The sequence below is a fragment of the Stegostoma tigrinum genome, chromosome 30 (assembly GCF_030684315.1).
Source record: "Stegostoma tigrinum isolate sSteTig4 chromosome 30, sSteTig4.hap1, whole genome shotgun sequence".
In the NCBI taxonomy this organism is placed as follows: domain Eukaryota; kingdom Metazoa; phylum Chordata; class Chondrichthyes; order Orectolobiformes; family Stegostomatidae; genus Stegostoma; species Stegostoma tigrinum.
This window is the reverse complement of record NC_081383.1, coordinates 19145212-19172109: the sequence shown is the minus strand read 5'-3', so window position 1 is coordinate 19172109 and position 26898 is coordinate 19145212. Positions and strand designations below refer to the sequence as shown.

At 40.3% G+C, this 26898-nt stretch overlaps 1 protein-coding gene across 2 annotated transcripts in view; it reads left to right on the top strand.

Moving 5' to 3' along the window:
- ap3d1 (adaptor related protein complex 3 subunit delta 1) overlaps window positions 1-26898 on the top strand; it is a 109761-nt gene that overhangs the window by 14983 nt on the left and 67880 nt on the right. For both annotated transcript variants that reach the window (XM_048559805.2, XM_048559804.2), the window contains exons 2-6: window positions 17341-17436; window positions 18138-18218; window positions 25728-25808; window positions 25936-26043; window positions 26141-26270. In XM_048559805.2, coding sequence (XP_048415762.1) covers window positions 17341-17436; window positions 18138-18218; window positions 25728-25808; window positions 25936-26043; window positions 26141-26270 — 496 coding nt within the window. The remainder of the gene's footprint in view (window positions 1-17340; window positions 17437-18137; window positions 18219-25727; window positions 25809-25935; window positions 26044-26140; window positions 26271-26898) is intronic.

Genomic DNA, 26898 nt, shown 5'->3' with positions numbered 1-26898 from the left:
AAAGTGTATGTATAGACTTGTAAAACCAGTGGATCACTATGTGATGATGGACCACACGGTGACCTTGTTTCTAAAATTTACTTTGATTTATTTCTCCTTGAAGTTAAATCATTGGATGGAATGGTCACCACCAAGGCTGTTTCTAAGTTGAGATTTGGATGAATTGCTTTATTTGATTTGCCTTCATTGTTGTGTATTTAATGGTATGAAACTCTTATGACAAAAAGGTATACAAGTTACTCAACTTAATATTTGTATATTTTAAAAGTTCTAACTTGCTGATAGCCAAACATCGGATGGTGGTAATCTAACAATTGTTATGGAAAGGATGGCCCAAGTACTTAATCCATTTGATGAGCTCAAACTGGCACTGGGTACTTCAAGTTTCAGGTGTTGCAACTTATAGCAGGGTGAGTGTGCCCTACCTCTGAGCCAAGAGACCAGGGTTTAAGCCCCACCTCCTCTAGAATTGTTCAATAATGTCTCCAACTATTTTGATTAGAAAATAGCTGCTCTTGGTGGAGCCTTTGCAGGATGGATGTGCGGCTGGAGTTGCTTCACTTTAATGAAAAGCAAATATTTGGCTTGGAGTGCTTCAGCTCAATGGTACTATTGAAATCCATGCTCCCTGGTCTGGAGAGCTAAAGTACAGGAGTAATATACCACTACACCTTAATGGTTTGAAACATTGTCCACCATTTGGATGGCTTGCTCCTGTTTGTTTCTTTGTGTCTAGGAACTGGTGCCTTTCTGTCTGGGCCCTCTTTTTTGTTTAATGGATAAGTTGTTGGGAATATGACTGTTCAGGATAACTGTTGCCTTTTACATTATGGTTTATATGATTAGCACCTGGCTGCTGTCTTTGCATTATGCCTGGGTTTTGTGAATTTGGAGTTTTACTTGGTTAATGTACCCAGCATCTCTTGCTGTTTGGACAGGAGGCTGCTGCATGTTCAATAAGTAAATGGTTTCAAATAGGTGTGTATAAACTCGAGGATCTGAATGGGAATATTTGAGTTATGTCTCTCAAGCTGTTTTCTTAGTACTGTTGTTGCTCATTTACATTAATATCACTGTACAAATTGGGAGCAGAAATAGACATTTTAGCCCTTGAAGCCACCTCCTCTGCCATTCAGTAAGATCATGGCTGATCGGTTTTTGTTCCAAATTCTACATTTCTGTCTATCCACAGTAAGCTTTGATTCGATTGCCTACCCAAAATCCAACCACATCCCGTTTTTAAAAAATGCTCTGACCCTGCTTTTCTGCTTCTGAAATAATGCATTCCAAAGTCTTTCACCCCTCCTAAGAGAAAAGAAAATTCCCATCAAATCTGACCTAAGAGAGCAGCCCCTAATTTCAAAGCAGTGTCCCATGTTCTGGACTCACCCACAAGAGTAAACATCCTTTCCATGTCCATCTTGCCACTACAGTTAGATGTAGTTGTTAATTCCTTGATTATTAAACTTGTTCATGGCACAAACATATATACATGTTTAGAATTGAGCACCAAACCCATAGGTTGCTAGTGCAAAGTAAGGAAAGAGCTTCATCAGTCAAATAGGTTTCTTATGACTATTAAGAAGAAGCAGAATCATGCTTTTGGTGTTAGAAATTTGAGGATGTTTTAACTAATCATTTGGAAAAATCAATGAATAAGTTAGGTTGGGAGAAGCTCATTCAAGTAAAAGATCAAGGCCACAACCAGGTTGACTCACTGATTTCTTCCTTTTTAAAAATTTGTAAACCTTATGGACTGGTAGTGGCTTTTGTTTAATTGTACATCAGTAAATGTGAACAGCATCCTCCAGTCAGTCGTGTGTTCAGCTTCAGTTGCTTTGTATACCAAAGGATAAGGTAACAGAGGAGGATAGTGAAGATCCCAATCTTGTCACATTCTAGCTCTGTATTTATTATTTGCTTTCGAATGGAATTCATTTTGAAGTCACATTTTTCAAGCCTTTGTGCCCTTGAGACTGGGAATTTTCGACTGACAGAATAAATAGTACACTTTTCATTTTTTATTCTTGGAATGTTTATGTAACAAGATCAGCATGTACTGTTCATTTCTAATGCCCTCTAACGTGACAGTGAGTGGCATATGTAGCCATGTGGTATGAGGTATACCTGCTGTGCTACTTTGTTAGTAATTTTTTAAGCTCGATTTTAAAAATCCTGTCAGAAATATCCATCAGCCTGATGGAGGACAGTGAGTACAGGGATGAGAAATTATAGTCCTTCAAAAAGGAACTTAGCAGGTTCTTGAGCACTGAACACTTTGCAGTGAGTGTTGTGATAATGAGAAATTTTGTAACTTTTGTAATTGAATAATCCTTCAGTATATTTTCTGGTGAGGATTTGAATGTAGAACTATTGAATTGTAGATTCTCTACAGTGCAGTTAGAGGCCACTCACCCATTGATTTCGTACCAACCGTCCTAAGAGCATTCCGCCCTAACCCATAACCTCAAACTTGCCATACTACGGGTCAATCTGACATGGCCAATCCACCTAAGCTGTACTACTTAATACTGATGGAGGAAACTGGAAGAAACCCATGCAGACATGGGGAGAACATGCACCCGCCTCATAGTCACTTAAGGCTGGAATTGAATCCAGGTCCCTGGTGCTCTGAGACAGCAGTGCCAGCCACCATGCTGCCCAAATGTCTAGCTTAAAGTTTGATTCTTATTTTTATGATGTGTTAAGTAAGGGGAATGAGATTGCTTTTTCTTTTTGATTTGATTGGTCACAAGGTGTCTGGAAATATTTTATCTACAGGTGTTTTAATGAGATGGCTAAACTCTTTAAAGTAAACAGTTTGGTGGAGTCATAGAGTCAACCACCTGTGCAGCATGGAAACAGACCCTTTGGTCCAACTCATCTATGCCAACCAGAAATCCTAAATATATCTAGTCCCACTTGCCAGGATTTGACCCATATCCCTTTAAACCTCCCCTATTCATGTACCTATCGAGGTGACTTTCAAAAGTAATTGTACCAGCCTCCTCCACTTCTTCCTCTGGCACCTCATTCCATACACTGATCATCCTTTGTGTAGAAAAGGTTGTTGCTTGGGTCCCTTTTTGTTAAAAAAAACTTGCCTCTCTCTCACCTTAAACCTATGCCCTCTAGATTTGCACTTCCTCTACCCTGGGGGAAATACCTTGAATGCTCAGTCTCCTCAATGCCCCTCATTTTTATATCTTTCTATAAGCTCACCCTCTGCCTCTGACACTGTAGGGAGAATAGCCATGGCCTATACAGCCTCTCCCTATAGCTCATGCACTCTAACCTTGGCAACATCCTTGTAAATCTTTTCTGAACCTTTTCAAGTTTCACAATATCCTTCCTATAGCAGTGATGCCAGAACTGAATGCAGTATTCAAAAAATGGCCTAACCAATATTCTGTAGAGCCACAATTGTACTGCATGCACTGAACAATAAAGGCAAGCATACCAAACACTGCATTCACTCTGTCTATGTACCTAAGAAAATCTGTTGCCTAACTTCAGGAATTCAGTAGCACAGAAAGACGAGCTGCCAGAAGCAACCAGGCAGTCTGTTGAGAAACCAGTGAGCTGTATTGATCTTAAAAGGTCTCTGACGAAGACATTAATGACGGATAGTGCATTCAGTGCCAGACTTTGCCAGAAGAAATCAATTAGTTAAGCCAACTAAGCTGGTGTTGAAGTAGGAAACAGGATGACTTTTTTTTCTGTGGATTGAAGTCAGTTATGCTGCTTTTTAAGGGTGAAAGAGTTGAGGCTTTTTTCTGATATTTGTAGTAAAATAATTTTAGAATTTTTGGTTTGTAACTTAAACTTTTGTTAATTATACAAAAAGGATCTGTATATTGATCTCTTGTGATCATATTCAGTGACTGACCACCACGGTTTTCAAAAAAAACCATAAGTCTTATAGACTTATTATCAAACTCGTGTCACTTTAGGATCTATCTTGGAACCTTATTACCATTAGCTGGATCATTGCTTTTTAGAAATTGTTCGCAAACCAGCTCGTGGTACTTGAGTGTACTTGGTGGATAGTGCAGGCTTTGAGACATTGTTTTTCATTTTTTTCTCTCTACGACCTCTGTTTGTATTTCCCTTCCTTCTCTTCCCCACTCTTAATTTCAAACGTAGATTAATTGGGTCAGCTGATAGCAAGTTAACTTTTACACTTATGAAATAACATTTGCAGAAAACATACACAACAGCTTATGCATAGCAAGTCAATGAAAAATCACATGCAGACCGTCAGAGTGAGAGCCTTTTTTCATTTTAACCTATTTTTCTAATAAAGCTATTTACATGTTGTTACAACACAGCTCTGGAACAGGTAGGACATGAACCTAGGCTTTCTGTTCCAGGGGCAGAAATGCTACCACCATGCCACACAAGGGGTACCCTGAAGAGTCTTGAATAATGCAGGTTGTGTTGTCTTCGGTGTCACGTGGATGATGTTGCAACATTCTCATCATTATAATTAAACATTAGGATATTGAAGCACCAGATTCTAAATTTTCAGTTTGTAAACACTAAATATTTATACCAAACTTAATGCAATATATTGCATTATAGAATTTTCAACCAATTTTTTTTTGACATGTTCAGAGTCCTATAGCACACAAACAGAGTTTGGTCCAACCAGTCCTTGCTGACCAAGTTTCCCAAACTAAACCAATGCAACCTGCCCATCTGCCTCTAAACCTGCCTGATTAGTGTACCTGTCCAAATGTCTTTTAAATATTACAACTATACCACCATCTTCCACTTGCTCTGCAGTTCATTCAACATACAAAAGACCCTCTGTGTGGAAAAGTTGCCTGATGTGCTTGATGAAAATCTTTCTGCCCTCAGCTCCCTGATTTTTGAAACTTTCACCATAGGGAAAAGACATTTGGTGGTCACATTACCTATGCTCCTCATGATTTTATAAACCTCCAGAAAGTTGCCCCTCAATCTCCTATGCTCCAGTGAAAAGAGTCTCAGCCTATTCAGCCTCGTTATAACTCAAACCCTGCAACCCGGGCAACATCCTATTAAATCTTTTGTGAACCCTCTCTCCAATTTAATAACCTACCTATAACATGGTGACCAGATCTGTACACAGTATTCCAAAAGTGACCATACTAACGTTCTGTACAACTTCAACATGACATGCCTGATCCAATACTCAGTGGGCTGAGCAATGAAGGCAAGTATGTTAAACGCCGCCTTAACCACAGTCTACCCATGACGCATTTTTCAAAAAACTGTGTACCTGAACTCCTTGGTCTCTTTCTGTTCGATAACACTACCAAGGGCCCTATCATAAATTATATAGACGATGCCCTTGTTCATTTTACCATTATACAATATCTCTCGTTTATCCAGATTGAATTCCATCTGCCACTCCTCAGCCCATTGGCCCAATTGATCAAAATCTCTTTGTAATCTTGGGTAACCTCCTTCACTGTGAGCCAATTTTGGTATTGTGTGCAAACTTAATAACCATATCTCCTATATTCTTATCCAAATCATTTATATTAAAAAAAGTGGACTCAGCACTAACCCTGGTAGGTCACAGGCCTTCAATCCAAAATCAACCCTCCGCACCACCATCTGTCTCCAACTGGCAAGCCAATTTTGTATCCAATTGGCAAGGCCTCTGTGAATCCCATATGATCTAACTTTACTAATTAGACCATTATCAAAGGCTTTACTAAAGTTTGTATAGGTAACGTCTACCCTTATTTATCTTTTGGTTACCCCCCCTCAAAAAAAATCTCAAATCAAGTTAGTCAGACATGATTTCCCATGCCAAAGCCATGTTGACTATCCCTAATGAGTCCTTGCGCCTCAACGTATGTAGATTCTATCTCTTAGAATCCCCTCCAACAATTTACCCACCACTAATGTCAGACTCACCTATCTTTAGTTCCCAGGCTTCTCCTTACAGCCTTTCTTAAGTAAAGACGCAGCATTAGCCTCCTTCCAGTTCTCTAGCACCTCACCGTGATAGTACATGATACAGATATTTCTGTTAGGGGTCCCACAGCGTCCGCAAAGTCATTTTTTGGTTCCATTACCTGTGAATCAGAGGCTTGTGGTTCCAACTGCTCCTGCAGTACTTGAATGTAAAATCAAGCTCTGGTCTTAGTACAGCAATAAGACAGTGCTGTGCTTTTGAATGTGACATCTCTCAGTTTAAATGGTAACCTGAAGCCCTGTCTGCATTCCAAGTAGATGAGAAATATTCCAAAGCATGATCTCGAAGCAGAACAGAGGACTTGTACCTGGTACTATGACTAATAATTACCCCGCAAGAAAACTGTATAAGCAGATTATCTGATCATTATTAAGTTGTCCTGTGCTGATTGGCTTCCTAGTTTTTAAATGGACTACATTTCAAAAGCATTTAAACTAGAACATAGAGCAGTACAGGCCCTTCAACCCACGATATGGTGCCGAACTTTTACCCTAAACCTGAGGTCTACCTAACTTCCGCCGCTACCTTTATACTATCATCCATATGCCTATCTCATAGCCGCGTAAATGCCCGTAATGAGGCCTACTCCACTGCCCTCTCTGGCAATGCATTCCATGCCCCTACCACCCTGAGTAAACAATCTACCTCTGTCTCCCCTATATCTACTTCCTTTCACTTTAAAGCTATGTCTCCCAGTAAAAGCTACCTCCACCCTAGGAAAATGTCTCTGGCTGTCTACTCTATCTATACCTCTGATCATTTTGTACACCTCTATCAAGTCACCTCTCATCTTTCGTCATTCTAAAGAGAAAAGTCCTAGCCCCCTCACCCTTGCCTCATAAGACCTTCCCTCCATTCACGCTTCCCCATCTTTCCTGTAATGAGGTGACCAGAACTGGACACAACACTCCAGATGTGGCCGAACCAGGCTTTTGTATAGCTGGAGCATAACTTCACGGCTCTTGAACTTCATCCCTCTATTAATGAAAGCTAACACACCATATGCCTTCCACTAACTCTATCCACCTGGGTGGCAGCTTTCAGGGAACTATGGAAATGAATCCCAAGAACCCTCTGCTCCTCCACACTGCAAAGAATCTTTCCATTAACCCTGTATCCTGTACTGTTTCCTCATCTCGATCCTGTATTGTGAGATTATGTCCACTGGTTCTAGAAACCACAACAGAAAATCTGTAAGTAGTTTGAGAATTGGCTGTGGTTGTGACAGGTGGTGTAGAAAACAGGCATTGTCCTTTTAACATTGTGGATCAGTGGCAGATATGGCTTATATCATATGTTGGCAGTGATGCTTGTGTTGAGAAGTCTAAAATTGCAAATGTACCACTGAATAATTCAGTTATTAAATATAAACTAATTAAGTGATGTAAACATGAGATCAAATTAAAACTTGAACAAAACCATTCGAATTAAGTGATTTTTTTTTGAGGGATAATCCAAGTAACAATGGGTTGCCTTGAAATGAATCCTTCATCATCCAATCTGATCTGTTTGCAGGCCCTGCTCAACATTGAGTGACTGCTCTCCATGACCTCCTGGTGGCTTATCCAACTGTCTTGACTGATTTAGATGTTTCCCTGTTAACTCTTACCAAATGTACCTTTTGAAAGCAACTCGAAAAGCATGCATGAAAGATTTGTGGATACATGTTGGTCCGAAAGTGTAACACACGGACTTCACCTGGAACCCATTCCTGTAAGTTCGTTCAACTCGAGGACCATGTGGACCATCCTCCTGGATATGATTGGAATCTTAAAATAATGAACTTTTCTTATTTTGATGGGTAACCTCGAATGGTAGTCAAAGACAAAGGCTGTCCAGAATTTGCCCTAAAACATTGTGACGTTTAGTTTTAACTTGTCATTGGTTCAATATGCAGCTCTCTAGAATTGAATAGAACTATTGTTTAACAGTATCAGACTCAGAAGTTGGAAGCCCAAAAGCTGCTTAGAATTTCCATGATAAAACACTGAAGGTAAAATTGGCATAGTCTTGTCGGATCTTAGGCTGCACTTTCATTTAAGAGAGATGACTCGTCGTTTAACCTGACCATCGCAATCTCTGAGATGGGAAGGATTGAGAAGCAGTGTCCTTATTGGTCATCTCAGCTGCTTCAGGAATTGAACCCACACTGTAGGTGTCATTGTGCATTGCAAACCAGCCAGCCACCCAACTGAGCTAAGACATTAAAATATATGTAGATTGATGTCCTTGAAATTATAAGTGACCAGAAACTGAATTGGACTAGCCAGAGAAATACAATAACTACAAGAGCAGAACAGAGGCTAGAAATCCTGCATTGAGTAATTCATCCGAAGTCTGTCCACAGACAGCATAAGTTAGGGCTGTGATTGAATACTTTCCACTTGCTTGGATGAGTGCAACTCCAACAGCATACAAGAAGTTTGACACCATCCAAGGCAAAGCAACTTGTTTGACTGGGTTTGTGTCCCCCAATAATCATTCCTGCTGCCACTGACACACAATAGCAAATGTCTTCCTTCTTATAGATGCACAGCAGAAATTCATCAAGACTGTTTTGGCTTCTTGTAAAACCGTAACATTTAGCATATAGAAAGTCAAGGGCAACAGCTACGTGGGAGCACCATTATCTGAGTGATCCATTCTAAGCCACCAACCATCCAGACTTGGAACTGTTTTGTCGTTCCTTCAGTGTTGCTGGGCCCAAATTCTGGAACTCTGTTCCTACCAGCACTCTAGGTGTACCTACACCAGGTGGACTGCAGTGGTTGAAAAGCGCAGCTCATCGCCATATTATTAGTAGAAGTACGAATGAGTAATAAAAGTTGGCTGAACCAGTGACGCCCACGTCTGAATGAGTTCAAACATATAAGGACTAGTATTTTCCAAATCTTTTCCAACTTTAAGCAATCCTTTTAAGAGTTAGTGCTTTTTTTAATATGAAGTTGTCTATCTACCCTAATTTAACCAGTTTAGACTTTTCCTCTCAATTTAATGTTCCATCTAATGCAAGCAATATAACTGAAATATATGCCTGAAGACCTTAGAATCAGATCTTGTCTGATTTAACCTAAATGTGTGTTTAAATGCAAAGTTTTTTGATTCCACCTGTTGTTAACATCAGTACTTCATGCTGCCTCTCAATGCAGGCACACAAATGAAGGCCTGAGGCAATTATTCAAATGATACATGAGAGTCATCTCAATATCAATTTATATAAAGATATATTTATATATTACATGTCAAACCGTTAAGCTATTTGGACAGTGTTAAAAGTCGATGGACCAGTGTCCATCCAAGTAAACTACAAAACAAAGAATTGAAACTGTGGAGTCAGCATTATTGATACCCTGGGATCTCATTCTGCTGCATTCGTAAAACCTACCTGTACTACTTACAATTTGCCTTATTGACATCTTGGACGTAATACTATTCTAACCACAACCTATTGTGCTGCGACTGGCTATCATTTGCCATGCACCCGTCATACTTAAATGAAACTCAGCCATTAAATTTCCTGTACCGTGAATAAAATGCCAACTTAATTTGGAGCACGGAATATTTCCAGGCTTGCTAATCATCATGATCTTTGTGGTAGCATGAACTGGAACATTTGCCACTACCTGTCTTATCAAAAGATCATTAAACCTTGGTCATAAAGCCAAGGTATCTGTGTATATTGGACGCCATGATCTTTAGCACGTGGCCTAATGAATTTTTTGTCTCTTTTGAAGTGTGATTGATTAGCATTCCAATGAGATGAGAAAACTTATGAACTAAGAAATGAATTCATTTTACAGCAAGTCTTCAAATCGTCATTAATAAATTTGGATGAAATGGGGATAAAAATAGCACAGGGCTTTCCAACAGGAGACGATAAAGATCAGTTCCAGACGTGAGGTAACAGTGACAGACCTTGACATCAAGTTACATTTGACTGATTGTAGGTAACATTGCTTCACTGTTGCTGGTTTAAAATTCTGCAGTTCCGTCCCCAAGGGCATTATGTATCAACCAAGAGCACGTGGACTGCGGGGTTCAAGATGGCAGCTCGCCACCACCTTCTCAAGGGTAACTGAGGATGAATGCTGAATGCTGGCCACCCAATGATGCCCACATCCCATGAGTAGATAAATTGAGAAAAGAAAATAAGTCTCAACTAACTTAGCCAAATTTTGATTTGAGTTGACTGGGTGCAAAAACACCACCACGTTCGCAGGTTCAATTTTGAATCAATTGGATATAGGAGTATGTAATTCTGAGATGGCAGTGCAGACTCCATCAAATTTATGCTATGCCATCCGTGAAGCAAAGTTCATGCAATGACCAATCCTCCGTCTGTCAAGTTATTAAATTGGTGCAGCATCAGATGATTTAATCGGTCTTTGCCATCATGCTGGCCTGCATCAAAACTGAAGATGTGGTAAGTTGAGGGTTGACGCACTGGATGATCTGGTTTCGTCCATTCTGTGAATTCTGTTCTTTGACTTGTTGTCTGCAGACTTCAAACTGAATGACTTTTGGTGCCATGTTATGAATTCATAATTCTTTTCATCTTAATCACCTGACAACTAATTTGTGAGCATGTATTCATGCTGTGGTTATTATTGCAGTGTGATAGTTTGGGCTTGTCATGGACATTACATTTGTTTCAGTCAAAAAAAAGAAATTGCTGGATAAACTCAGCAGTTCTAGCAGCATTTTAATTCTACTTTCTCTCCACAGATGCTGCCAGACCTGTTGAGTTTTTCCTGCAATTTCTGTTCTGGTTTATGGTTTTCCCATATAGCTCTTGTTTTTATTTTAAATTTATTTTGATCACTTCGATCTCGGGTACAGATTGTGTAGTTTCAGGCAGCATTCCGTAACAGGTGTAGTGTTCATGCAAAACAGAAATATAAGTAAATACACTTGGAATTAAAATGATTAAAAATTTTGACACAAACTCATTACCACCATTAAGACTTCAAATCCCTGTCCAGCAGTGTTTGATTTGTGGATATGTAATCAAAATAGGTTAGCCATTGATGAAACATGACAGAATTATTTGTTTACTTCATGTGAAAATTGTTCTAGCACTTTTCAGTTTAATACTTTTTGGGAAGATGTTTAACATTGTAAAAGCAGAAGTAGAATTAAAAGCATTTGCTGCAATGTAATAGTATCAACATTAATAAATCTTGTTTAAATTTGCCATAATTAATTACATTATCTATCACTTGTGATAGACAATGCAGCAGATGAAGGGATAACTGAGAACTGGGCCGCCAACACTTGGCTGAGGATGTTATTCTTAAATGCACGCAACATTTGAAACAAAGTAAATTAACTTGTAATGCAGTTTGAAATTAACAGGCATTGTGGGCATCACAGAGACTTGATCTGCAAGGGGATCAGGGCTGGCAATTAAATTTCTAAATATACACGTTCTGCCAAAAGTACAGACAGAAGGGCAGGGCTGCCTTGAGGAATGAAATGAAATCAATAGTATGAAGTAGCATACAGTCAGGAGGTGTGAAATGTGTGGGTACAGTTAAAGACAGGCAAGGGAAAGAAGACTAGATGAGAGTTGTATACAGGCTTGTTAGCAGTATTCAGGATCTGGGGTAGAACATAAATCAAGAAATAGAAAAGTCATGTAAAAAAGACTCTATTACAGTAGTCAAGGGGGACTTCCAATATGTAGGTGTTCTGGGAAAATAAGGTTGGAAGTGGTTCTGAAGAGGAGAAATTCATGGAATGTCTACGAGATTTTTTTTGGAGCAGCTGTGGTCAAGTGCTCTAGGAAAATGCAGTTGTGGATTTGGTAACGTGTAATGAGGCAGACTTGATTAGAGAGCTGAAGGTGAAGAACCCCGGAGGGGGCAGTGACCAGAATGTTGGAATTCACTTTGCAGTTGAGGGAGAAGCTGGACTCTGATAACAATTTCACGATTAAGTAATGTTAACTATAAAGACATGTGGTGCTGGCCATTGTTGATATGGAAGGACAGACTAGTAGGAAAGATGGTGGAGCACCAATGGCGTTGAGTTGCTCAGAGTAATTCAGGAAGCACAACAGAAATTCTTCCCAAGGAAGAAGAAACGTATTCAGGGGAGGATGGCTGACGAGGTCAGGGACATTAAAGAGCAAAAGACAACACACAAAATATGGTGATGATTAGTGGGAATCCTTTAAAAGCCAGCAGAGGATAAGAAAAAGCTGAGAGGCAAGAGTGAACGTTGGACTGCTGCAAAATGAGACTGGGGTCAGAAAAATGAGGAATAAAGATATTGGGGAGGAACTGACTAAGTACTTAGCAGCTGTTTTCACAGCAAAAAACCCCAGCATGCCAGAATTCCTAGTCAAGGGACAGAAACTGAAAGGTCTGAAGATGAAGAAATCACCTGGACAAGATGGATGATATCCTAGAGTTCTGAAGGAGTTTGCAAAAGAGATTGGTGATCTTCTAGGAATTACTGGAGACAGGAAGAGTCCCAGAGGACTGGAAAATGGCTAATGTTTACCCCATTATGAAGGGAGGGAGGCAGAGACTGGAAACTATAGGCCAATTAGCCTGACCTCTGTCATTGAAAAGATTTTAGAGTCCATTATTGAAAGTGAGGTTGTGGAGACTTGAAAGTCCATGGTAAAATTGTGCTGCATCAGCATGGCTTCATCAGTGAGAGGTCATACCTGTCAAATCTGTTTGAATTGTTTTGAGGATGAGCAGGTTAGACAAAGGAGAGCCAGTAGACATGATCATCTTGGGTTTCCAGAAGGCCTTTGATAAGTGCGGCACAGGAAGTGGTAAATAAGCTCAGAGCCCATTGTGTTAAGGGCATATTTAAATGCATGGATAGAGGATTAATTGACTGCAGAAGGCAGAGAGTAGGGATAAAGGGATCGTCTTCAGGTTAGCAGCCGGTGACTCTGGGGAGTTCCATACAGCTTCATGTTGAGATCACAATTATTCGCGTTGCATTGATGATCTTGATGAAGGAACTGAAGTCATTGTTGCTAAATTTGCAGGCGAAACCAAGATCGGTGGAAGGGCAGGTAGTATTGAGGAGTTGAGTAAGCTGCAGAAGGATTTGGACGGGCTAGGAGAGTGGGCAAAGATGTAGCAGACAGAACATAAATGGGAAAGTACGGTTGTGCGTTTTGGAATATTTTAAGAAGCTTCAGACCTGTATTGAAGGAAGGATGTGCTGACATGGATATGGTCCAGAGGAAATTCAGTTCAATGATCATGGGGGTTAAGGGTTTGTTGTATGAGTGGTGAGCGCTCTGGGCCTGTATTTGATGGAATGAGAAGGAAGAAGGGGGATCTGATTGAAATTTACAGAATTCTGAAAGGCCTAAATACAGTAGATGTGGAGAAGATGTTGCCACTTGGAGAGAATAGGACCTGAGGGCATAGTTCTAACGGCTCACCCCTTCACTGCGGCTGGGTTGAGGACGAATTTCTTCAGCCAGGATGGTTAGTCTGTGGAACTCAGTGCTGCAGAGAACTGTGGAGGCCAAGTCATCTGTATTTAAAACAGGTTCTTTGTTAGGAAGGGGGGTGGGCAAGGATTGCAGGAGAATAGGGTTAAGAAACAAATCAGCAGTTATTGATGGTAGTGTGGACTTGATGGGGGAAATGCCTTAATTCTGGTCCTCATCTTATGGCCTTACAGCTTTTGGAAATTGGAGTTAGTGTTCTTGGATAATTTTTCTTCTGTATATAGAAAGTGGTGGTGTAGGAGAATGCATACTCGTTAAAATGTTATAATCACAGAATATTGAAATCGTGTTCAATGTGTTGCGTGGAACAGTCGTACCATTAAAGCTGTTCGCAAAAGTGATACATTAGCCCCACTGCTTGCTGAAAAAATTTATTTAAAGCTTGGTGGGTCACCTTCTGGAGATGATTTAGGTATAGTGCACTGCATTAATGGAGTTAGAGAAGTTGAGCTTCAATAACAGTACCTCCCTGAGGAATCTGCAGCCTTCTGCTCTAATTTTGAGTTCAATATTTTTTACTATCTGAGCAACTTCTCCCTTGTCTGTACCCTGACCCTCGCATAGCATGCCTTGTCGTCATATGGGCTATGACTACTATCCTCCCATTGTAAACCATTAAAGGTCCAAGATTGCTGCCATTTATTCTCCCAGGCTCACCTTTATCACTCATTTTGTCTGCCCTATTGTTCTCTCTCTGGACGTAGCTCCATCAATCATTTTTTGCAACCCTCCTACTCCCCCTTCCCACCCTATTTTCACCATGTATACCAACTTCACAATCTGTGCTGTAGCGGGGCCACTGGACCTGAAATGTTAATTCCGTTTCTTTTCCACAAATACTGCCAGACCTATTCTGTTTGCTCAGCAATTTCTGTTTCGGCAATAAAGTTTGAGTTTCAGTTAGCATTTAATAATGTATGAAGTGCCCTTACCGTAGCAAAGGATTGAGGAGGCTGATGTACAGGTGGCATAAAATACCTCCTCGAGGAGAGGGACAAGGTTTGTCTTGCTTTTACTGACCAGATCCTGAAAGCTCAGTGTGAAAGTGAAAATGCGAAATTGAGGAATCCTACTGAGAGGTTGCCCAAAGAGAATTGTGCATTGGAATAATACTTCCTAGTTCTGTTTAATTTGCAAAAGCATTTCCAATGCAAGTACAGATTAAGTGTCAATCATTGAAAAATATGAACATGAGTAGGCCATTTGGTCTTTTAAGCCTGTTCCACTATTCAGCATGATCATGGCTGATCATTCAACTCTATACCTGTACCTGGTTTCTCATCATACCCTTTGATCACTTTAACTGGCAGAAATACATCTACATCTTTCTTGAAAGATCCATTGTTTTTGCTGGAATGCTTTCTGTGGAAGAGAATTCTGCAGGCTCACCATTCTCTGGGTGAACAAGTTTGCTAGATCAAACCTGAAGTGACCCGCATTGCATCCTTTTGACTTTGATTTTTTGGTTATGGACTCCATAGTTGTCAAGTGCATCCTTAGTCTAATTACCCTTTTTAATCCTATTAAAATTCTTGTGTGATTCTGAGTGTCCCCTGCTCCATCACCTTTTTCTGAGCTCCAGTGAATATCACTGTAACATAACCAATCTCTCTTCATATGTGATTCCTGCTGTCCCAACAATCTACCTGGTAAACTATTATGCTCCTCTCTCCATAGTGAGCGCATCCATTCTCAGATAAGGAGACCAAAACGGCACACATTAATCCAGGTATGGTCTCACCAAGGCCCATACAAATGGAGCAAGATGTCCCTGTGCTATACTCAAATCCTGCTGCTCTGAAAACCAGCGTATCGTTTGCTGCCTTTACCGCCTGCTGAACCTGCATGCTTACCTTCAGTGACTGGTACATGAGGATGCGAAGGGCTCATTGTGCATTCTTGTATCTCAATTTATAGCTCCTCAGAATTTATCTTCCTGCATCTGCTGTCAAATTAGATAATCTCACATTTATCCACTTAGTTCATCTGCCATGCATTTATCCCCTGAACTTATCTGCTGAAATAGCTCTGCTTCCTCATCACAGTTGACCCACCTACCCATCTTTGTGTTATTTGCAAACATAGAGCTATTATTCTTATTTTCCTTTATCCAATTCATGAATATATATTGTGAATAGATGGAGTCCAAGCCTTGATGCCTTCAGTGTGCCACTGCTCACTGCCTACCACTTTCGGTGGGGTGGGGGGGGGAGGAGAAAAAACTGTTTATTCCTACTTTTTCTCTTGTCTGGCAACTAGGTCTATATCTATGTCAGCATACTACCTTCAATCCCATGCACTTCAATTTTTCATGCTGATTTCTTCTTTGGGACCCAATCAAAAGCCATCTGAAAGTCCAAGTAAACCACATCCACTTGGTTTCCTTTATCATCAAGTTACCTCATAGAAAAATTTCAGCAGATATCAAGTGCAATTTTCCTTTTGTGCTATGTCCAATTCCTGTTACTGTTTTCCAAGTGCTCTACTGTTAAATCTTCCATAACAGACTCTTACATTTTCCCTACGACAGATGTCACGTTAAACAGTCTCTAGATCATTTTATCCTCTACAACCTTGCATTCATGTTATTTTGTACTTTTTAGATTGGTTAAGAGTAACAGAGAACATTCTCCTGCATGTAATCTACTCTGCATTGATAATTGATGGATGCTTGAATGACATATTTGTCAGAAGTCAGCAGTGTCAACTATATGTTGTTAGCACATTTTGTTAGCACATGTTGTGTCACTTCTTGGCTCATTTGAATGGTGCATGTGTTCATGTTCATGTTCACAACAGAAGCTGGTTGACTGAAATGGTTCTTCTGAAGTAAGATGCCTTTTTTGTTTTGATGGACTAAGCAGAAGTAAAATCTGAAACCAGGAACACTTGAGGCCAAATTCACCTTTTAGTTGTCACCGCAATGAAACTAGGCAACGTTATGTTATGACAGTCATGGACTCATAATAGTTAAATGTTGCATCTGAGACAGGCAACAACAACAATTTGTACTTGAATGGCAGCTTTAACACAGAGTCCTAAAGTGCTGAAGTCTCCAAAATGCCACTGTCAGTGCCCTGTGCCTTAGTTGCATTTTGGAAACTTCAGCTTTATGGAAGGTGGAAAGTGGCAAATCGGCTAGGAGTGCATTGGAATAGTCAAGTTGAGAGGCAAGAAAGATCTGGATGAGAGTTCAGCAACAAATTGACAGACAGCGAAATGAATGGCTGTGTTCCTAAGTTGGAAGTGGACAAGTTGGTAATGGCAAGGATATATGGTCAGGAGCTCAGCTCGGGATTGAATATAAAACCAATGTTGCAGCAGTCTGAATCTGCTTTGGATAGTTTCCAGGAAGAGAATAGGGTTTGCAGCAAAGGAGCTGAATTTGTAGCAGGCAATGAAGAAAGTGGCTTCCTCCCTGTCAATATTAAGGTGGAAGAAATTTCTCCTCATTCAGTGTTTAATGTCAGCATAGCATTCTGTCAATTTTGAGCTAATGGAAGAGCTGGATATCATACTGTAAAACTAATTGCGCTAGCTACAAATTAACAGTACTGCTAAACATCTGATAGTGACTTCAGTAGACAGTTACTGCTGTACAATGTTAATTATTACTTTGTGCTTGCCGTCGGTTGTGTTCATTTGGTCTCCATTCTTTTTAAGAGAAGCAATTGGAATGTGTTTTTAATAGCACTTGCATTGTGCAAGCTTTGGTGGAAGTTTTTGTCTCACAACACTAACTGATGAAAGTGAGTTATTTTATAATCTGCATGTGAAAAATAATTACATTGGTAGCTTTTCTTGGTAAATTTTCAAAATTTTGTCCGATAGCGGTTTTGCTTAACTATTCAGCATGTTGATATTTCTTAATTTTCAGGCCAAATACATTTCACAATGTATTGATGAAATAAAGCAGGAGCTGAAGCAGGATAATATCGCAGTCAAGGCCAATGCAGTCATCAAGCTTGCTTATGTAAGTAAAATGCCACAAATTTGATATATCCTACTTGTGCAGAGTGCTTGGCAGTATGTATGTTTATTCAGTTAAGTTCAAGGCAGCTGGAATAAATCAGGCTTTTAGGTCAAATCCTACATATATGTTCAAGTTGTAAGATTATTATGTTATAGCTATTTTGTTTTTACATTTGTCAATTCTTTGTTGAGGTACAATAGTAAGGAACATGTAATTGAAATTTGTTCTCTTAATTCCAGTGCTCTACTGCCCAAGTACCAAAATATTACCAAGGAAGATACTTTTGTCTTATACTTGAATGAAATAGAGAATTTTGCTATGTACTGACACTATAATTGCACCATAAATGATCCCTGATAATAAATCTTGATCAAGAGTTAAGATTTGCAATGTGTTACTGAAATAGAGTGACACATCCTGGAGGAGAGACTCTTTAGTTTGTTTTGCTACATCGTGAATACCTAATGTATGTGGGATAAGTTTAAACTTAGTAAAGTTGAGACTGAGAGTGAACTTCTGGTTTAAGTTCATCATTGTAAGAACAATAGAAAAATAATTCTGGGGAACCTTTTTAACAAAAAAAGATGAAATTTTTTTGGTATTTTCTTAGTGGTTTTCATGTAATTGTTTTGAATACCCATTTTAAAGTAAGAATTCTACAGTGCTCTTACAGTTGAAAATGTCTTTCCGCTCCAAAACAGCTGCAGATGCTGGGTTATGACATCAGCTGGGCTGCCTTCAACATTATAGAAGTTATGAGTTCATCTAAGTTTACGTTCAAGGTAGGAATGTCTTTTTCTGATCAGTATAGTGGTCTGGTTAATAAATGAACAATATCGTAGTATGGCAAAAAGAATAAACATTCTTCACAAGGAACAGAGCTATGAACTCTACTAAAATATCATAACACTTTTTCTGGGAATTCAGCTTGAGATTTACTAATGACAAATTGTAAATTTATGAACTGAGAAATGTATTTTAATTTTCTTTGTTCTCAAGGCTCATTACACGCGAGGGAAGAATCTTAGGCTTAGTTCAAAAAATTCATTGCACCTTGCACTTGTATATAATCACCAGCATCAAGTTTCCTGTGATTTAGCTCCATGAGGCAGTGTTTTAGATTATTACGCATTCCCAGGAATAAGAAGTATTTCTGATCTATGTATAGCAAATTGGTGCGGTTTTATTTTTGAAGCTGACGATGTCTTTATCGCAAAACAAGTATCTTAAAAAATGCTATCCACCCATGATGACAATTTTAAATAACTGAAAATTACTTTTCTGGAAAAGAGAGGATTTCTCCATAAATCGAAGAGATTTCAACATGTAAATGTATTTAAAAGATGCCTATTTGTGTACTTGCACCAAAATAACTTGGCCCTCCTCGAAAGTCCACAAATCCAATTGGAGGAATACACTTTGGAGCTGGAGGAGCACAGCATGTCAGGCAGGAGGAGCATGAAAGTCGACTTCTTGGATTTACACCCTTCATCAGGATTAGGGAGGGGAAAGGGAGCTTGGAAATAAATGGAGGGGGTGGGGCTGGGCCTGGGCCTGGGGGACGGTTGGTGGGATGGTAATGGTGGATGCAGGCAGGGGTTTGTGGAGATAGTTCATGGGTAGGTGAGAAAGAAGATGGGCAGCTTGTGTCAGGACAAGGACGCAGGGATGACGGAGAGCTGCTAACCATCTTAACTGCCCCTCCCATTCCCTTGGTGACAGGTCCACCCTGGCCACCTCCAGTGTCTCAGTGATGCCACATGTAAACTGGAGGAACAATACCACCTATTTTGCTTTTGGGAGCTTAGAACCTGATTGGCCTCAATATAGAAGTCACTAGTTTCAAAACCACCCCAATCATAGTGACCACCACGCCCTGCCCCAGCTTCGTCTCCGATCCAACCCTTGCTCTTTGCCTCCTTGACCTGACGCAACCTGTTCATTTTTTTCTCACTTTTTTTCCCCCCCACCCTTCCCACAACCTATCTCCAGAACTCCCTATCTTCACCCACCTATCATTGCCTCACCACCCCTTATTTATTTCCAAACCCCTTTCTCGTTCCACAGTCATGATGAAGGGAGTAAACTCAAAACATCAACTTTCTTGCTCCTCTGTTGCTGACTGTCCTGTTGTGTTCCTCCAGCTCCACACTGTATTGACTCTGACTCGAGCATCTATAGTTCTTGCTGTCTCCAACTGGGGGAAGTTTGCTACACTTGGATTAATTATGGACGTGAGCTAGCTTTCTGGCCAGGCCTGTCTTCCAATATGATTCTTCTTAAATTGTAGAAGATTCGTGAACATGCGTTGGGAATTCCTTGAACATTTGAAGTGAATTTGGGAAAATTGCAAGGCTAACCAGTACAGTGGAAACTGTTCCTTTGCACATGCAAGATTTTGAGCCTTGCTTATTGTGTACCATTGTTTCATTCTAGTAAGTAATAGCTCTTCTTTTGCCAAGCTGACTTTCACCATATGTATTTTCAAGTTTGAGTATTGCAGATTTAATTGAAAATAAATAGTAGTCTACCAGACTCTGTCAGTCTGTCTGTTTTATCCCCCACGTGGCATCAACTGTTTCTTCCAGTTCACTCCAGAAGTACAGGCACTTGTTAATTTTCATTAAATTTGTAACTTTTTTGGGGTAACTTGAAACTGAGCATTCATCATGGTGCCTCATGTTGTGCCTGCTGTCTTTGGCCTGATCTGTTATTGCTTTTCTTGTACTAGCACTTGCAGCCTTGGCTGGATCTCCTTCTACACCCATTGCCAGCTTCAGTCCAGTCTGTACCTCAACGTAAAAGGTCCAAATTAAAGAGAAATAGAGCAGGAAGGAAAGAACAGCAGAAATGAATGAAAACTGGAAAAACAAGTGAAAGAAAAGAATCAGACAAAAGAGGTGTGAAAGTTGGTTAGATTAGAATGAGAGACTGGCTAGCGATTATGATGACTGGTCTGTGCCTGTGGCTAGATCAAACCTCTTTCCAATATGTAGTACACAATTAAGAACTCACTCACGCAGGCAATGACTGAGAGATCAAGAATCCGGCTGATGGAGTAGAGAGGGAGCGAACGTGTCCTAAGAAAGTGATGCTGAGAATGGATTTGGGTGATGGAATGACTTTGTGACCATACAAGCAAATGGGTGACAAATCAGGTATTGGAAAAAATCTAACAAGAGAAAAACTAACAAGGCACAATTTAAGTACATGGGAGTTTGTTAAAATAAAGAGAATCTTTAGGTTTTTTTTGAAAACGTTGATCAAAATGAGAGCCTTACAGAAAAAGTCAAGGGAATTAATGGTAATATAGTAGAAGGCAGATGAATTAAACAGTGTTTACATTAGAAGGTGCAAGTAACATGCAAAAATTGCTATGAACAGAATTGCGTGACTCCATAAAATAACAATTGCAAGGGGGAGTGGTACTGAGCTGTGCCAAGCTATGGGTACTGATGGACTCTATCCTTGAGTCTTCTAACCAGTGGCTAGTGCGAAAATTGATAAGCTGGTTTAAATTTTGAAAATTTCCCTAGATTTTTGGCAGGTTCTAGAAGACTGAAAAGTAATGAGTCTAACCTCTTCGTTCCCAAAGAAGGTGGTAAAACTACAGGGCAGTTAACTACAGAGCAGGTGTGCATGCTGGAATGGATAGAGATAGAGGAAGCTGATGTGCTGAAAATTTTGTCAAACATTAAGATTGACAAGTCGCCAGGCCCGGACCAGATTTGTCCTCGGCTGCTTTGGGAAGCGAGAAATGCAATTGCTTCGCCACTTGCGAAGATCTTTGCATCCTCGCTCTCCACTGGAGTCGTACCTGAGGACTGGAGAGAGGCAAATGTAATTCCTCTCTTCAAGAAAGGAAATAGGGAAATCCCCGGCAATTATAGACCAGTAAGTCTCACGTCTGTCATCTGCAAGGTGTTAGAAAGGATTCTGAAGGATAAGATTTATGACCATCTGGAAGAGCATGGCTTGATCAAATACAGTCAACACGGCTTTGTGAGGGGTAGGTCATGCCTTACAAACCTTATCGAGTTTTTTGAGGATGTGACTAGAAAAGTTCATGAGGGTCGAGCTGTGGATGTGGTGTATATGGACTTCAGTAAGGCATTTGATAAGGTTCCCCATGGTAGGCTCATTCAGAAGGTCAGGAGGAATGGGATACAAGGGAACTTAGCTGCTTGGATACAGAATTGGCTGGCCAACAGAAGACAGCGAGTGGTAGTAGAAGGAAAATATTCTGCCTGGAAGTCAGTGGTGAGTGGGGTTCCACAGGGCTCTGTCCTTGGGCCTCTACTATTTGTAATTTTTATTAATGACTTGGATGAAGGGATTCAAGGATGGGTCAGCAAGTTTGCAGACGACACAAAGGTCGGAGGTGTCGTTGACAGTGTAGAGGGCTGTTGTAGGCTGCAGCGGGACATTGACAGGATGCAGAGATGGGCTGAGAGGTGGCAGATGGAGTTCAACCTGGATAAATGCGAGGTGATGCATTTTGGAAGGTTGAATTTGAAAGCTGAGTACAGGATTAAGGATAGGATTCTTGGCAGCGTGGAGGAACAGAGGGATCTTGGTGTGCAGATACATAGATCCCTTAAAATGGCCACCCAAGTGGACAGGGTTGTTAAGAAAGCATATGGTGTTTTGGCTTTCATTAACAGGGGGATTGAGTTTAAGAGTCGTGAGATCTTGTTGCAGCTCTATAAAACTTTGGTTAGACCGCACTTGGAATACTGCGTCCAGTTCTGGGCGCCCTATTATAGGAAAGATGTGGATGCTTTGGAGAGGGTTCAGAGGAGGTTTACGAGGATGCTGCCTGGACTGGAGGGCTTATCTTATGAAGAGAGGTTGACTGAGCTCGGTCTCTTTTCATTGGAGAAAAGGAGGAGGAGAGGGGACCTAATTGAGGTATACAAGATAATGAGAGGCATAGATAGAGTTGATAGCCAGAGACTATTTCCCAGGGCAGAAATGGCTAGCACGAGGGGTCATAGTTTTAAGCTGGTTGGTGGAAAGTATAGAGGGGATGTCAGAGGCAGGTTCTTTACGCAGAGAGTTGTGAGAGCATGGAATGCGTTGCCAGCAGCAGTTGTGGAAGCAAGGTCATTGGGGTCATTTAAGAGACTGCTGGACATGTATATGGTCGCAGAAATTTGAGGGTGCATATATGAGGATCAATGGTCGGCACAACATTGTGGGCTGAAGGGCCTGTTCTGTGCTGTACTGTTCTATGTTCTATGTTCTAACTTGACACCTATCATAAGGAAGATGTTAGAAAGTATTACTAAAACACTACAGCGGGGCACTTTAAAAATTGAAAGTAACCAGGCAGAGTCAGCTTGGTTTTTAGAAACGGGCATCATATTTGACCAATTGATTACTCTGTCAAAGAATTCTAATGTGTACTGTATGTAAATTTTCAGAATCCATGTAAAAAGGAGTCACCACAAAGGTTAATGTGGAAAATAAACATTGATACTCTACGTGCTACATTTTAGCGTGGCTAGAAGAATAGCTCTCTGAAAAGAAACAGAACAGCGTTTATGGGTTTTCTTTTGTCACTGACAGTGGCTAGCACTGCTGCTTCACAGCATCAGTGACCTGGGTTTGATTCCAGTCTTGGGCATTTATCTGTATGGAGTTTGCACATTCTCCTGGAGTCTGTGGGTTTCTGCCAAGTGCTCTGGTTTCCTCCCAAAGTCCAAAAATGTACAGGTTAGGTGAGCCAGCCATAGTTAAAAACCCATGAAGGGTTACAGGAAAATGATGGGTCTGGGTGGGATGCTCGTTGGAGGGTCACTGCAGGCTTGATGGGCCAAATGGTCTCTATGTGCACTTGTAGGAATTCTGAAAGTGAATGCTCTGTTTCATGGATTGATGTTGTGACCTCAGTTTTTATCTAAGTCACTCAGACAAATGGTAAAAAGGATTCAAGGTATGTTTGCTCAATTTGCTGATGGCAGAGTGCTGGAAAGCAAGTTGTGAAGAGTACTATGGAAGGATACAGATAGATTCCGTGAGAGGATAAGGATCTGGCAAATGGAGTACAGTTTGGAAAAATGCATAATTGTTTATTTTGCCAAGAGGAATAAAAAAATCTTGTAAATGGAGAGAGATTTGAGAGGGATCTGGGAGCCCTTGTGCATGAATTACAAAATCTTAAAATGCGGGTACAGCAAGCAATTGGGAAATCTAATAGAATGTTTATTACAAGAGGAAATGAATATAGAAATTGAGATCATTCTTTAGTTATGTAGATTCCTGGTGAGACTGGACTACTGTGCATAAACTTGGTCTCCTTTAAGATCCCAGGGAATCTTGATAGGATGCATGGAAAAAATGTTTAGAGTAGTGGGATAAACTAAAACTAAGGATTATTATTTCAAGATAAGGAATTGCTTGTTTGGGAGAGAGATTTGTACATTCTTTTTTCTTGGTAAGGGTCATGAGTCTTGGGAACATTCTTTCTTATTCGTCTGCCTCCATTGTTTTTCGAATTTCTTAAGGCAGAAGTAGAGATATTTGATGAGAAATCAGTGTAAGGTTATCAGAGTCGACCATAATGTGGAATAATCACATAACTGTGGCCTCCTTGAACCTGCTCTTCTGTTCAACGAGCCTAATAACCCGCTCCTCCTGATAGCTGTGTTTGTATGTTCGTATGAATGTGATGCCTTGCAATATGCATCTCTATCATTTTTCTCACTCTTGTGCATCCTCCTGATATTATTTTGTCTGATTTCTTCTGTTAGTTATCACCTGAAATCAAAGTAATGATCAAGACCTAGGCATCAACTGTGTCTTTATTTCGCCCCATCTTCTGTTCTCCTGGATAGAAACTAAGTTTTGATGCAAAACTTGGTTCAGTTATTGTCTTTGGTAGTGCTTCCTCATTGTGGTGCTTTGGCTATCTCATCCTGGATAATCAGAACCACTGTAATGAGCTTCGAGTCTGAGAACTTCCTTGAGCAAGATTGAGACCCGTTAATATCTTTTAAAGCTCCATATAATATTTGCAATTGCTCAAGGTTAAAAACAGCCTGGTCAAGTTTCAGGTTTGGGACTGTTGTCATGGAGTGGCTTGAAGTTCAGAGGAAGAAATTTTGAAATGGACTTTGATTTTTTTTCATATGGCCTGATGAAAATGGAATCTTTAACTTTTATAAGACATTGTCTATTTACATGCTTTTATCCTCCAGGTTTCAGAAATTGTTAACTGTCAAGATGCAGTTGTTCTGTTTCAAATTTATGCACGTATTATTTAACTTTATTTACAACCTTTATTTACAGCCTTATTTAACTTTGTTTTCAACCTGAACTGAGACTAGATTTTCCTGGGTCCCATCACTCTGAACAGACATGATGAATTGATCCTTTTCCTAATTTTCCTGGCCCATCGGCCCAAGAAGTCCACACCGACCCTTCAAGCATCCCACCCAGACCCATCCCCAATAACACTAAGCCCTGAACACTATGGGAAATTTAGCATGGCCAATCCACCTAGCCTGCACATTTAGACTGTGGGAGGAAACTGGAGCACCCAGAGGAGAACGAGAAAAGTCCGTGCAAACAGTCGCCCAAGGATGGAATCGAACCTGGGTCCCTGGTGCTGTGAGGCAGCTGTGCTAGCCACTGTGCAGCCCCAGATAGTTAGCCATTAGTTGGATAATATAGCTTGTTAGCTTCCAGACTGAGAGAAAATTGCAGTGCAGCTTTCTCTGCGTGTATAAATGCAGGAAATTTACAATTGTGCAATTTCTTTTGAAATTCTAAATGAAAACCATTTTGGTCAGCAGGATTAGCAAGGTTCCAAGAAGCTGTGGTCTAATTCTAGTCTTGAATTCAGACTGTACACAGTTTGAGGTAACAAGGTGTAGAGCTGGATGAACACAGCAGGTGCAGCAGCAATAGAGGAACAGGAAGGCTGATGCTTCGGGCCTAGACCCTCCTTCAGACCCTCCTTTTTCCCCTGAAGAAGGGTCTAGGTCCAAAACATCAGTCTTCCTGCTCCTCTGATGCTGCTGCACCTGCTGTGTTCATCCAGCTCTACACCTTGTTATCTCAGATTCTCCAGCATCTGCAGTTCCTACTCTCTGTGCACTGTTTCTCATCGGATATCTATTTCGACTTTATTTTTTCTTGGAAGGAAATCCTGTTCTGTGCCCATGTTCTAAAATCATCTAAGCTGATAAATAGTGTCAATTAATTGTTTACGTGAATATTGAGCATGACCAGAAGAGATGCTAATTTAGAAATTTTTGTCAGTTACTGTTTTTTCTTTATTGCAGAGAATAGGATATCTGACTGCCTCTCAGTGCTTTTATGAAGGGACTGATGTAATCATGTTGACAACTAATCAGATTCGTAAGGTAACTTGAGAGATGTTTGCAATTTTTTCAGTTCCAAACAAGTGCAGATTATGGTGCAAAATTGTACCTTTTCTCTTTATTTGAAGTACCATTATTAACCTAATGGCAAGTTTTACAATGTTCACAGGACCTCAGCAGCCCAAATCAGTATGATACTGGAGTTGCTTTGACTGGTTTATCCTGTTTTGTTACCCCAGATCTTGCCAGGGATTTGGCAAATGACATTATGACACTGGTGAGTGCTTTGGATTTGGTACTTGCTTGTGCTTGATAGGAATTCCTTGTTGGATCTCTTTAGTTCACTAACAACATGTGTGACTTCTGGTTCACAGATGTCTCATACAAAGCCTTATATTAGAAAGAAAGCTGTGCTTATTATGTACAAGGTATTTCTTAAATACCCAGAATCCCTACGACCTGCCTTCCCTCGCCTTAAGGAAAAGCTGGAGGATCCTGATTCTGGTGAGTTATCTTTTTCATGGCATGCAAACACACAACAGTTCTTCTAAAGTTATTAAGACTTTCCCACTATGTAGCAGTACTTGGTGTTGCATAAATAAAGAACTCCATAGCTGTACAACTGTGCTAAAGAGCTTAGCATTTCTTAAGACGATAGTTGGGAATTTAATTATATCAATTGCCACTTCATTAGTATGCTAAAGGAGACAAATTTGAGTGTGTCTTAAGGAATGTACTGATTCTATTTTAGTTTAGTTCCCACATTAGCCCTTACAGTCGGTTCTGCTGTAGCGGGTGTTCCAGCTATAAAGCAACTGAATAGGGGAACGCTATTTCTAAAGCACAAGCTTGCGTGGCTTTTTTTTAATGCAATTCCATCAGGGCATGGAGGAGTGTGTGTTGATATTACGTGATCATTTAGTGGGCTTTCTCTGAACATGCGCAATGTTAGCACCGAAAGAGTTTCTGTGCTGGTATCACATGATCATTTTGCATACTTCGTTGTACATTGCTTTTTGTGAGAGGCACAGTACTCTGTGATTTTCATTTTCTGCAAAATTTCCTGTGTTACCCACAAAAACGTGTGGACAAAGTGATGAGAATGTTAGCAAGAAGTGTCCTGGTAATAAAA